General features: G+C 35.5%; 1 protein-coding gene across 6 annotated transcripts in view; it reads left to right on the top strand.

Moving 5' to 3' along the window:
* Positions 1 to 13956, top strand: part of LOC136033827 (5'-AMP-activated protein kinase subunit gamma-1-like) — a 188252-nt gene that overhangs the window by 167198 nt on the left and 7098 nt on the right. For all 6 annotated transcript variants that reach the window (XM_065714761.1, XM_065714762.1, XM_065714764.1 and 3 more), the window contains 4 exons: positions 3610 to 3747; positions 6427 to 6579; positions 11508 to 11686; positions 13041 to 13244. In XM_065714761.1, the coding sequence (XP_065570833.1) occupies positions 3610 to 3747; positions 6427 to 6579; positions 11508 to 11686; positions 13041 to 13244 (674 nt within the window). The remainder of the gene's footprint in view (positions 1 to 3609; positions 3748 to 6426; positions 6580 to 11507; positions 11687 to 13040; positions 13245 to 13956) is intronic.

Here is a 13956-nt window from a genome sequence, read left to right as displayed (position 1 = left end):
TTTGTTGACATTGGGGGGAGTTGGAGGGGGAAACCGGAAATCTTGGAAAACCTTTAGAGTGGAGAGATCGTAATGCAACTTGATGGGAAGAAGCTTTTAGCTCTTCCGACCTCGTCACAAGTGCCGTATGAGCTCTTGGCTCTTGTTTTTAAAGTAATTTCTTTACAATATTACAATATTGCAATAAGCAAATGTCGTAGATACGTGATTGACGTAGCCGTACTGGATTTACTCTCATTGGGGGAGTGGGGGGGGGGGGGTTCAGTGCTTTGGCGAGTTTGGTGCTTCTGGACGTGCTAGGACGATGAAAATTGGTAGGCGTGTCAGGGAGCTGCACAAATTGACTTGATAAAGTCGTTTTCCCAGATTCGACTATCTGGTATCTATAACTTGTTGTATTTAAAAATAAGGTATTTATAACTTACGAGTGGGTGATCAGATCTTAATGAATTTTAATATTTAGAATGTGAACGAGGAGTGGCTGGTTAGTTGTCTCCGAGCACTCTTATTTTAAATCCCGACCGGCATTAAGCCTCTGATTTTCCTTTTAAATCAGTCTATTGATTCTTAGAATTTTGTTAGAGCTCATACCATATGAGCTCTTAGCTCTTCTGGCCTCGTCGCAAGTGCCATATGAGCTCTTAGCTCTTATTTTTAAAGTAGAGTTGTGAGAAAGAGGCAAACTTAAGCGTAAAGAGCGGGACGTTGAGGAAGGGATAGCCCCTTTCATATACGGAATAATTTATGTTCGTTTAAAGTTTAAATGTCGCTCCTTACTTTCAGTTGAAAAGAAACTTTTTTTTCAGTTTAATCAATAATAAGACTTAAGTATATGTACCTGTGTTTAGACAAGTGTGACTCCTGGACGCTGTTTTTCATTAAAATGGTGATTTGGACAGACCGATTTGAGAAAATATAGTAACCGATTCAGGATTTATAAGCCTAACTGAAAGACGAAATAGATTTTTACAGACCGAATTAACAGAATTTAGCCTAGTAATGCCTCAGTGAATATCGTGATCTGGTCATCCTTATTCTTTCAGTTTACTTTCTGTTTATTTGAAAGGAATAGATTTAAAAGAAAGAAATCGCAGGGGATGTTTTACTTCATATTAGACTAATAAAACTAAAGTGATTCAATTATCGAGAAAAAGAAACCCTGAAAGTTCCAGTAGGCTAGTATTCAATTTTTCCATTTACAATGTATTAAACTGTTTAATATATGTTTTCAAGCACTTCGTGATAAAAAAAAAAGTAAGTAAGGAACGATTCGGCCCAATAATAAATGAAAATTTTAAAACGGAATATTGGTAGTAATAATAGCGATCAAAAGAATTGACTTTATGCTAATTCTAAATATATAAAATTCATTCAGTTTAATGTTATCCATCCAAAGCTACGAGCCTGAGGAAATTTGCCGGATTTTCGAAAAAGGTGTGAAACACCCCCTGAAATTCAAGGGATCGTAGTGAAAATCAAACCTTGATATTCAATACATTATAGAACCCAAATGTAGAGGTTTCAAGCTAAAATTTACAAAAATGTGGAATTTCGGTTTTTTTTTTGTCAGAACAATGATCACGGATACTTGTTTATTTGTTTTTTTTCCCAGGGGCCATCGTCTTGAACCATGTGTCGTAGAAGATTGGGATAGGGCTCATTTGACTAAAATAAAAAAATTTGGTAGAGGGAATTTCTAGCTAACGAACGAGGAGTGGCTGGTTAGTTGTCTCCGAGCACCCGGAGTCAGGACAGGCAATTTTGTGTGACGTGTTTCTGTGAGTGGTACAAGCCGAAAATGCAGCGTTCGTTAGAGCAGAGATACGCGATTAAATTCTGTGTGAAACTCGGTAAATAAGTGACACAGTCGTTTGATATGATCAAGCAGGCTTACCCAGATGTTGCATTAACAAGAAGTAACGTGCTTTGGTGGCACCAGGCCTTTTTGGAGGGCCGGGAAGAGGTCGCCGACGAAGACCTTCGACAAACACCGACAATGTAACTCGTGTGTACAAAATCTTGAACTCAGACCGTCGACTAAGTATTCGTTTAATTGCTCAAATGTTAAATTTACCAAAATATGTCGTTCATGACATTGTGACGGTGCATTTTAACATGCTCAAGATGTGTGCGAAGATGACCCAAAAGTGCTCACTGACGACCAGAAATTGCGGCGAGTGAAAGTGTGCCAAGAAAATTTGAACATGTGTGAAAGTGACCCCAAATTTTTGAATAACGTAATCACTGGTGACGAGTCCTGGATCTTTTGAGTATGATCCCGAGACAAAGAGGTAATCTTCCGAGTGGCACACTTCGGTGTCTCGTTGCCCAAACAAGGCAAGAATGAGCAAATCTAAATGAAAACGATGCTCATTGTCTTTTTTAACATCAAAAGCATCGTCCATCATGGATTTGTTCCTCCTGGACAAACCTTCAGCGCCAAGTTTTAGGTGGAAGTGCTCAAGAGACTCAAACAAAGGGTCAATCGGGTCCGACAAGACATCGTAGCTGAGCGAGTTGCACCACGACAGCACCCCGGCTCACACCGCCTTTTCGTGAACTGCTACCCTACCAAGGCAGGCATCCCAACGCTTCCGCAGCCGCCCTAGAGCCCAGATGGGGCCCGGGACTTTTTTTTTGTTTCCTCGCCTGAAAAGGCTGATGAATGGTAAGCATTTTGAAGCGACAGATGAATGCAAGTAGCATGCACCTTGGCTCTCAAGGCTATTCCGGAGGATGGATGCCGTGACGCCTTCAATGCTTGTAAATCGCGCTGGCGGTGCTGCATTGACGCGGAAAGAGCCTATTTTGAAAGTTTTTAAAGAATTTGAATGATTGGCTCAATAAATGTTTTTAAATAGTCTCAATCCTATTACTTTCTGGACAAACCCTGTTTGCTGTCTTCCATTCTATAAGATAGCCCTCTGAAAAATTTACATTGGAGACACATCGGTCACTACTAGTTCAACGCAAGCGTAGACTGACCATATGTTAGCTTCATTTGACTGAGGTGGATGTGAGGCTTAGTTAATGTAGATATAGTAGTGCATAGTTGCACGATATTTTTTTTGCGGGGAGGGGGGGGCGATCTATCTGTAAGGCGGAGGTGCCTGAACACTTAAACAGTGAGTGTTTTGATGTTTTTTTTCCTGTATAAGGTCCTTCTGATCAGCACGAGGGAGTAGGGATGGGACTGCTCCCCGACCTTACTTCATTTGAAGTAACATATTTGTATTTCATCACAGGGTTTCCAGCACCCAGTTTGGGTACTGAAGAGGTGACAAATCTCCTCATTGCGAAATATCGTGTGTTTAGAAATTGACGGTTACACTTGTATGCTCGCCTGCATAGAGGAGGGAGGTATGGCCGATTTAGTGTAAAGACTGGAGGTTTGACGAGTGGCCGCTCCTGGTAGATCCTAAATATAAAAATGGCCATAAATTACTGGATTATGAAGTGGGGGCCACCTCCTTCGACCTTCCCCACTCTATAGTAAAGTTTACCCCATGTAATTAAAGCAAATTAGATCGGAAAGGTATAGACATTTAATAATTGACAATTGTTTGATTTATTGATGTTGATTATAATGTTCTTTTTTTCTTTTATTAGAAGAAGACGAGAGTCAAATTTTCGTCAAGTTCTTCCGTTTCCACAAATGTTATGATCTCATTCCTACAAGTGCCAAACTAGTCGTTTTCGACACACAGCTTCTTGTCAAAAAAGCCTTCTTCGCTCTAGTTTATAACGGTAAGCTACATTTTTTTTCCCCATTTCAGAAATAAAATCTTCGCTTAATTGGATCTTCTCAGAATTCAAAGCTAAATATTTTTAAACAGTGGTGTGGCGAGAGGAGGCTTGTGTGTGTATCTTGATCTTTTTGAAGTGTAAATAAACATTAAATATAACTTTTGATCATTCAGCCCCTAAATGAGTCTCTGTTGTAAAGTTAGTTATGTCTACCTTTTACACTTAGATATCTATTTTCTATGATATTATTACGTTTAATAAATTAAGCTCACATTGCCTAAAAATTTGCATCAGTGCCAATTAAGAATAAAACATGGGGTACGGTACTTACATATTATCCCGACCACACTCAAGAAGTGAAGTTAGGTTAGTCATAATGAAATAGACCTAAATATGATGAAAATATGACATTTTAGTAACAAAATATGGAATCTACAACAGAGAATTATGGAAAGCAGGTCACCCAGAACGCATTATATCAAATGCCTAACCTGACCAACTCTATATATTAGAAATTTAATTAAATTATACCTGCATAGCAGTTTATCTCATTCGGGCTGAACTGATTATCTGAGAGTACACATAGAAAAACCGGTTTTAAACAGATAAAACTTCTTGAGTGCGGTAGGGATAATACGTAAGTACCAAATATGATTATAATTATTTTAAGATAAAACTTGTTCTGAATGGTTTTCGATTTCAAAATCAGTACATTAAACTCAAATCAGCAGTATTTTTTCCACTTTTCTCTACTTTTGTTTCATTTTCTTAGTCCATTTAGCCTCTGAACGGCTAGATTGGGTCTAGTGTTTGGCAACATAAAAAAAACAAGCTTACATGCCAATCAGGCTTTTATCTGGCCATGACGTATGCAAGGTTATATTTTGGAGGAAGGGGAGGTACATTTTGAAAATACACAAGAACTGAATAATTATATGGAAAAGATAATAAAAATGCTAATGCTTCGCGGGAGAGGGGTATGGGCCCGAAGGCACTGCCCCATGTATATGGGTCTGATTACCTATTTTATTGTTTTAATTAGAATCAATGTGTTAGGTCTATCTGTCGCAAAACATAGGATTTTGGATAAAATACTGGCGGTAATTTAGTTTTTAAAGCTTGCTAATTTATGGGAGCTTGGTCATACTATTTCTTATGCTCAGTCTTATGCTCAAGCCACACCACAATCACATTTGTAGATAAATAACCAATATTTATAAATGGCATGAGTTCTCCTTGATTTAGATATCACACTTGTATTACAAAAGCAGAAAATTATAATGGTAACAAATTGGTTTGAAATCTTTGTATTAACAATTTGTACTTGGCTATCGTTTATTAAAATCATGCTTTTGTATCTTTTTGCTAGATTCAACTTACACATTGGAAAACTGCTGCCCATCTTTCTAATTTCCAAAGAAACTATGCCTTGAATCTTTCCTCTGGTTTATCAATCATAAATTTTTTTTCCAAGTTGAACAATGTTCAACTAGACGAATTACGAATGTGATGCAAATTTGACACTATAGTCATGAGGAAATTCGTTTTTTTTTTTTTTTTTTTTTTTTTTTTTTTTTTTTTTTTTTTTTTTTTTTTTTTTTTTTACAAGTATAATCGTAATGTAGCCTGGGCATAATTTAATAACTGATTTATAAACAACTTCCTGTTATGCACTTGATTCCAAATTCCTGTAAAAAAAAATTTAAATCTAAATATAAAACGCTCTATTAATATATGGCAACCCCATAAAAAAAAAACTGAAATGACAACGTTCTTCTTTACTTTGTTGCCACTCAAAATTTTATCTTCAGAAGATTTTTTCGCTAATTAGTGAAATTTACTAGATGTATTCCAGAGAAATTGCCTGCGGATTGTTCTGGGTACCCGGCTGACTGACCGTATTTCGAACAGTAGGTTTTACGAAAAATGTGGTTCAATCCCGCTTTCTAGTGCTATAATGAAAGAAAGGTTGAGATGGCTAGGCCACGTTCTGCGGATGAAGGATGACAGATTGCCAAAGATTGTCCTTTTTGGCCAACCGTTTGGGGCTACACGAAAAGCAGGTCGTCCTTGTCTGGGTTGGGAGGATGTCATAAACAGAGATTTAAAGGAAATGGAACTTCCTGGGAGGGTGTAAAGAGGGAGGACTTGAATAGATTAGGTTGTAGTGCGAGCGTGCGTAGTTGTGTTGGCCTCAGGTGGCTTGGTGCTGCAGTGAGTTATTAGTAGTAGTAGTAGTATTAGCTTTCTCGAAGTACCGCATGCACTTTGCTCATCAATATGCGTGTTTTAACATGCGTCTTAGTTGGAAATGGTATGAAAGTCAATCTAATAAGTTATGTATGTACATGTTCGTCGCTAAGCCAATTTGTTGTCTGCAGAAAACATGTACGTAAGAATAAACTTAAAAAAAAAGAGAAAATGAATAGCAAACAGTTAAGTAGCAATACAAAAGAGACATACAATAATTGAAGGTAGTATAGCGCACTTATAAATCGATGACAAAGACGAAGACTATAAAAAACAAAACATTTATAACTAACCTGCATTAAATTGCTATATATAAGACTAGCATTTAGTGCAATTGAAGATTCAAGGGCTAATAATATAAAGAATGCTACCAGATCATTACAACCCTTCAGTTCACAATTTTTTGTAATCTTTTGGATTTTTTTTTAGGTGTCCGGGCAGCGCCACTTTGGGACAGTCAAAAGCAAGAGTTCGTAGGAATGTTAACAATAACAGATTTTATTAAGATTTTACAGTTTTATTATAAATCTCCACTTGTGCACATGGATGAATTAGAAGAACATAAACTGGACACATGGAGAAGTATGTATTTCTTTCCTATTTTAAAGGTAGTAGCCATACTGTTTATCTCCAACAGTTATATTGCCATTTTTTGGCTTTTTAATTTTATGGCACGTCCGTCAATATAACAAGCATTGAGTTAGAATAACCAGTGGAAAAATTTTAGTCAAGAAGGTCTTTGGGGCTTGCCCTTTCCCCAAATATGAGAAGTATAAAGTCGTAGTATTTGACTTTTTAATGGCTCTAATGATATGTTTTCCATAGTTGCCACTCCCTGAAAAAAAATTCCGGGAATATGTCTCCCGTTTGGAAACCGGACATATGGTTTAATTTCGGTAAAGCCTTGTTTTCTCAATATTAAGCTCTTTCATTTCTTAAGATATGTCTTTCTGTGCGGGGAAACTTTACTGGGGTGTAGGAGATGACAAATGTTAGAGAATATGTCGGAAAAATTGTCATATTAGGAATATTACGAAATGTATATTGTATAAGTATTTTGGCCTTTCCGGGGGGTGTTGGGGTTCTTGAACCGCTGAGGGTTTCTTATTTTCAGTTCAATTGCAGGTAGTATTGTCTTTCAGGTACCTAAGGAGTTCTTTGAACTGATTGTGCAGAAAGTTGAAAGGTCCCTCTAATATTCGAAGTACTGAAACCTTTTTGTCTTAGTCAAAACCATTTTTCCCTAGCTCCTATATAATAAATACGCTTCTGTTGATCCTAAAGACTTAATAGACACAGCATTACATTTTTTTAGGGAAATTACAAACGCAGCCTTTGGTTTTTGTACGGCAAATTGTAGAATAGGTGCCTGTTTTGTGGATATAGTTCTTAACACTCATTGTTATATTTAGTTCTGTCTACTACCCATTGCAGTCTGAAAAATATTTATTGCTTGCTACATGTCGGTGAATATTAGTTTAAGTAATTAATTAAATCTTTGGAATTTTAAACGAGAGATAAAACATCTAATAAAATCTGCTCATCTCTTCATACAGAAGTCGCAACTGTCTATCTCCCAGCCAATGACTGATATTGAGCTCTGAAAATAATTGCATTACTTTTTCGTTTACAACGGGTGCCTGAAGCGAGTATTTCTCATCACACAGATACTGTTTGTAGGTTTCTGATCCTTCCAAGAGAGTGTACGTTACGGATTTTTTCTTCTTTATATTTGTTATGCGACATTCTCTCTTGCCAGTCTAGTGCACTGTTTACAAATTATATACAGTATAATCACTGCTCAGTAATATTTGGATACTACAGTGCTGGCGCGTATAAAAAGTCTGTTCATTCACTCGTATGTACAAACGGCTCCTAAACGACAGTTAAATCGGAAAAATTAGAAAAAAGGAGGTATTTTTAACTTAGGAACGGGTGACAGGATCATAATGAAATTTGGTGTTTGAAAGGATATCATGTCTCAGAGCTCTTATTTTAAATCCCGACCGGATCAGGTGACATTTGAGGGAGTCGGGGTGGCGAAACCTAAAATCTTGGATAACGCTTAGAGTGGAGGGATCGGGATGAAACTTGGTGGTAAAAATAAGCACAAGTCCTAGATTCGTGATTGACATAATCGGAACGGATCCGCTCTCTTTGGGGGAGTTGGAAGGGGAGGATTAATTCTGAAAAATTAGAAAAAATGAGGTATTTTCAACTTACGAAGGAGTCATCGGATCTTAATGAAATTTGATGTTTGGAAGGATATCGTGCCTCAGAGCTTTTATGTTAAATCCTGACCGGATCTGGTGACATTGGGGGGGGGGGTGTTGGGGGGAGCCTAAAATCTTAGAAAACGCTTAGAATGGAGGGATCAGGATGAAACTTGGTGGGGAAAATAAGCACAAATCCTAGATACATGGTTAATATAACCGGAACGAATCTGCTCTCTTTGGGGGAGTTGGGGGAAGGGTCAATTCTAAAGATTTTTAAAAAAATGAGGTATTTTTAACTTGCAAGAATTGATCGGTTCTTAATGAAATTTCATATTTAGAAGGATCTTGTAACTTGGATCTCTTATTTTAAATCCGGACCGGATCCAGTGTCATTTGGGGGGGGGGGGCTGGAGATCTTGGAAGACGCTTAAAGCGGAGAGATCAGGATGAAACTTGGTGGGAAGAATAAGCAAAAGTCCAAGATAAATTACTGACATAACTGAAACGGATCCACTCTTTGGTAGAGTTGAGGGAGGGGGGGGGGGGGGTAATTTGGAACAATTAGAAAAAATGAGGTATTTTATAACATACGAACAGGTGATCAGTTCTTAATGAAATTTGATATTTAGAAGGATCTTGTGCTTTAGAACTCTCTTTTTAAATCCCGACCAGATCCAGTGGCATTGGAGGGAGTTGGAGGGGGAAGCTGGAAATATTGGAAACCGGAAATCTTGGAAAACGCTTAGAGTGGAGAGATCGGGATGAAACTTGATGGGAAGAATAAGCACAAGTTATAGATACGTGATTGACATAATTGGAACGGATCCGTTCTCTTTGGGGTAGCTATAGGTTGTCAATTTGGAAAAATTAGAAAAATTCAAGTATTTTTAACTTACGAGTGGGTGATCGGATCTTAATGAATTTTGATATTTAGAAGTACTTCATGTCTCAGAGCTCTCATTTTAAATCCTGACCGACATTAAGCCTCTGATTTTTCTTTTAAAGCAATCTATCGATTCTTAGAATTTTGATAGAGTTCATACCGTATGAGCTCTTGGCTCTTCCGGCCTAGTCACAAGTGCCATAAGAGCGCTTAGCTCTTGTTCATAGTAGAGCTTTCGGAATAATAGGTTGAATCTTAATCATGCTATTTATAAGGTTCCGAACTTTGAAAAAACTTGCCACCGAAAAGGGGTAAAGATTGAAAGGTAGATGGGTAAATCAGTTAGAAAAGAGAAAAAAACAATTCTCGCGTGCAGTTATATTTCAGCATCCAATGAGTGTAAAGCGAACCACATAAATTAATGGATTAAGTGTTATGAATTTATAGTTGTGAGTGGATAATAACCAGAGCATACTTTGTTTTATACTGAAACGCACTGCAATCTAAAAAATTATTGACTTTTGAAGTCTTGTCTTCGCAGTCATATCTGGCAATGTGTTAATGACATTGGTTTATTCATGATATTGTTTGCTATTTATTAGCGTGGAGACTCTTTTCCCCTTTATTGACTCCATTGGTTTTAGGAATCTATTGACTAGTTGAGGAGATATAACTTTTTTAATACCTTAACTGAATATCACGAACCATTTATTTTACAAAACTTGAGCCATATGCCACTTTGCCCTGTTTATCATTCAATGGCGTTATAAGTGTTTTCATATGGATTTAAGGAGATCTGGTCACAATCACTTTTCTTTGAACTGATTTCTCTATCAAATTCATCTTAAGCATGTTTACTGCCCAGATGTTTACATTCCGTTATGATAAGGAAGGAGTAATTTATCACTTGGATTAGCGGATTTTGTTTGGCTAAGTGCCATTTCCTACGTGACCTTCAAGCGTGTCTGATGAGTTTCTGTAGCCTGCTAGTTTTTGAAAAACTACAACAAGTCCTTGACTGTTTCCAATTTAGAGACATCGTTACTTATCTAAGGTTATTCTAAGAAAAAAGAATGGACTTAACCTTTGTCACTCACCATTTTATGAGGATAAATGAGCATAAGTTATGTAGGCATATGTTTATAGGTTGAAAACTCCAAGAGCAGTATGACTTATTTTTAACATATTTTCAAGGAAAAACTTAGAAAGACTCCTTCATTTTTGTAACAGTGTTGCGTGGGAAATTTTTGAATTTAAATATCCAATGCCATGAGAGAAGAGAGAAGTCAAAGTAAATACATGAGATGGTTGTCGTTTACTAATTGATGTCCTCATTAATAGATGGCGCAGTCTTCATTATTGGACGAATTTTTTTTAAAAATATTTTTTGGACGATTGTTTTTTTTAAGTTAGCACAGATTTTCTATTTGTTAACTGTCTCTATTATTATAAATGTAACATCGCCAATAAATATTATGTTCAAATATTTCAATGTATCTTAATTTGTCTATGGTCTTAATACGTTTTATATTTTGAAAGCTGGTATACTATGCAATATCAATTTTAGAGGAGAGAAACAGCCTTATGAATGAGGTTGTGGTTTTTTGCTCCTATTAGCAGCCTATTATTATTACCTATTAGCAGCCTATTAGAAGCTTGTATTCTTTTTTATATTCAAAATATGATTTGAATATCAAATGAGTGTGACGTCAAAAGTTTTAATTTCTAGCTATTTTTGAAAGTAAGAAGAGGAAACCAGTTTTTTGTTTTTATTATTATTGTAAATTAAATCATAAGTTTATCAATCAATTAGTTCACCAGTGATCTTTTTTTTCTTTCTTTTTTTTTAACTCTCATATCACTCTTATAGTTAGACAAATATATTAGTTTGATGGAATTTCAATGAATAAGAAAAGTGAGGACACGAAAAAAGATTTTTCAGAACTTATGATATGTCATCAGTGGTAGATCCACGGGACGACCATCCCCTTTATTGACCTTATGTACTGTTTTCGGTGTTCACTTATATATAATATATATTACGTTTCCATTGAGTGAAGAAGAATAAAGAAGTCCCTCAAGACTGTACACTACAATTTTTCGAACATAAAGAAAGAAAGGGTAATATAAACATTAACTCCTTGCCTCTCCCTCCCAAATCATAGATCCGACATTATTTGGTGCTTTAGTCTTTGTAGTCGGTATTGTTTTTGGCTGGTGAAGGGGGTAAGAAATAAGGATTATTTCATACAGTACTATATATAAAGATTCAACTTATTACAGACAACTAACTTGCTCGATTTCCTTGAGGGATAGTAGTCATTTACTATTGCTTTTTTGGTTTCGGGGGGGGGGGATTGAATGTCTTCTTGTCTTGTATTCCAAGTCTTATTTGAATTTCTTTTTTCTAGGCGTTCTCAAGGATGACTTCAAACCGCTTATTTATATTTTCCCAGATGCCTCATTATACGATGCTATAGACACCCTCATTTCCAATAAAATTCATAGATTACCTGTTATTGATCCTCTCACGGGAAACGTGTTGTATATAGTTACGCATAAGAGAATTTTACGATTTTTGTTCCTATATGTAAGCATTCTTTATTTCATAGACTTTATTTTTTCTTTATCATGCCATTGATTATATGCAATGTTAATTATTTCTTCAATTTTACTCATGTCGGCTTCAGTGTGATTTAAAGGTATAATACAGAAATTCAGAATTTTTTTCCTGCCATCGCTGCCAGGTTTTTTTTTCAACCAAGAAAAAGCTCTAAAACTAAATAAAATTGGTGAGAAACAAAAAAATCGCAAAGTGAACTTCAAAGCATCTTTGCAGTTTGATATATTTTTCTCTTTAATCTCTTAGCAGTTCAAGATAGCCATTTTATATATCTTTTTTTTTTCTTCTATGCCAAAACTTAATTTTATCTAATTTATTTCTATATTAGAAAGGCATTGACATCAAGACATCAGGTCCCATACTATATCTAACAAAAAATTTATAAATTGTCAGGTCGTTACTACCATAAAATTATTTTAACCAAAATTGACGCCTAATTTAGGATAAAAAATAGTTATGGGGATTCTTAGCTGCCCTTTTTTGAAAAACAAGGATAAACAGTGCTCTGTTCTAAAATCTATGACTTCCTTTATTTAAAAAATATCACTCGGTTTTTTTTACTGTCAGTTACCGCCTTTAGGCCTATTGTTAGTCAGTTTTTTTTCTTGAATGGTAATAGTAATGCAAAATGTCTTAAAACGAGTTTTTGTATTGAAAAATCAATTCCGTAATAACGAAACATTATATGCTACATTTATATTCTGTGTCTCTCGTCTTTCGCCTTTGATTCGTGTAATCCCTCTCCCCCCTTGATCTTGGACTGGCAATGCTCGAATCTTATGTTCCTGGACAGCTGGGCAAAAATAATACTAGAAAAGAATCCTGGCTAGAAATATCACTAGAAAGTCTTAGAATACAGATTTTGAGGGATTTAACTGTATGCAACTTCTTGAATTTGTGCATTTATCTCTCAAAATTGTGGCGGAATATACTTGGATCTGCTTTTGAGATGAAAAACTTTATTTATTATCAATAACAGACAGTGTATTTGATGAAAGCAATCGACCTCTTGTCCCCCCATCCTGTGTAGTGATACTCATTAGTAGGGAAATACCTAGTTATTGCCGAATTATCTTGTTCAACAAATAATATAAATCTATGCATTAGAGTTTTGCATTAGCTAAGAACTTTTTTTTCTTTTTTTGCTAAATATCATGACCATTTTGCTTTACTACTTTTACTAAAACTTTTACAACTTTTACTAAACCTTTACTTTTACTTTTTTACTAGATTTTTACTTTTTTACTAAACTTTTACTTTTACTAAAACTTTTACATTTTGGTTACTACTTTTTTTACTAAAACTTTGTGCATATTTGTAGATGAATAGTATGCCAAAGCCAATGTTCATGTTCAAGTCATTAGGAGAGTTGAAAATTGGCACCTATGATAATGTTGAAACAGCACAACAGGATACACCAATAATTGTAGCATTAAAAAAATTTGTCGAACGACGAGTGTCTGCTCTGCCCATTGTAGACGATGAAGGGAAACTAGTGGACATCTATGCCAAGTTTGATGTTATTGTGAGTTTTAACTTATTCATATTATTTACTTTTTTTAGAGCAAAGTGCCTTGGACAAAGAATATTTAATATTACATTAATATTGCAGTTTTCCTTCTGTAATAATAATTTATAATTAATGTATTACTATAATTAATAATTGTGGGTCTATTACTTTTTCTAATATATTTTTATGACTCTCAATCCTAATAAAATATACCTAAGTATGATAATAAAAAAATATAGTACTTTAGAAACAAATTTGGGCTATTTATTTGCACATTAGGGTGGGGTGGGGGTGTGGCAAAGTACAGCTGGTCTGCATGCCTAATGTAGGTACCATTAGGTACAATTATTCTGCATATTGTGCAGCAAGTATTGTTTTCTAACTTCACGCAGTCTAATACTTTACCCCACCCCACCCCCTAATGTGCAAATATATAGCCAAAATTAAATATTTTCCATTTATTTTGTCACTTGTCTTCGTCTTATCTCACGCTAAGCAGAAAAAAAAAAACTATAAAAAAATGGTTTTGCAATGCGTTAATGAATGAACAACTAAAGCGGTAGGGATCTCTTGGAAACGTTGTCTTCTCTTGACTGAATTTTTATTCCTTATTAAACAAATATATCAATTTTTGATTATACAGCTTATTGTTATATTGGGCTTTTATGCTGGTTTTGAGATGAATATCGAACCATTGATTATCTATTACTGATATACGGTTCTGGAT

The sequence above is a fragment of the Artemia franciscana genome, chromosome 12 (genome assembly GCF_032884065.1).
Source record: "Artemia franciscana chromosome 12, ASM3288406v1, whole genome shotgun sequence".
NCBI classification, from domain to species: domain Eukaryota; kingdom Metazoa; phylum Arthropoda; class Branchiopoda; order Anostraca; family Artemiidae; genus Artemia; species Artemia franciscana.
This window is presented reverse-complemented; position numbering and strand designations above follow the sequence as displayed.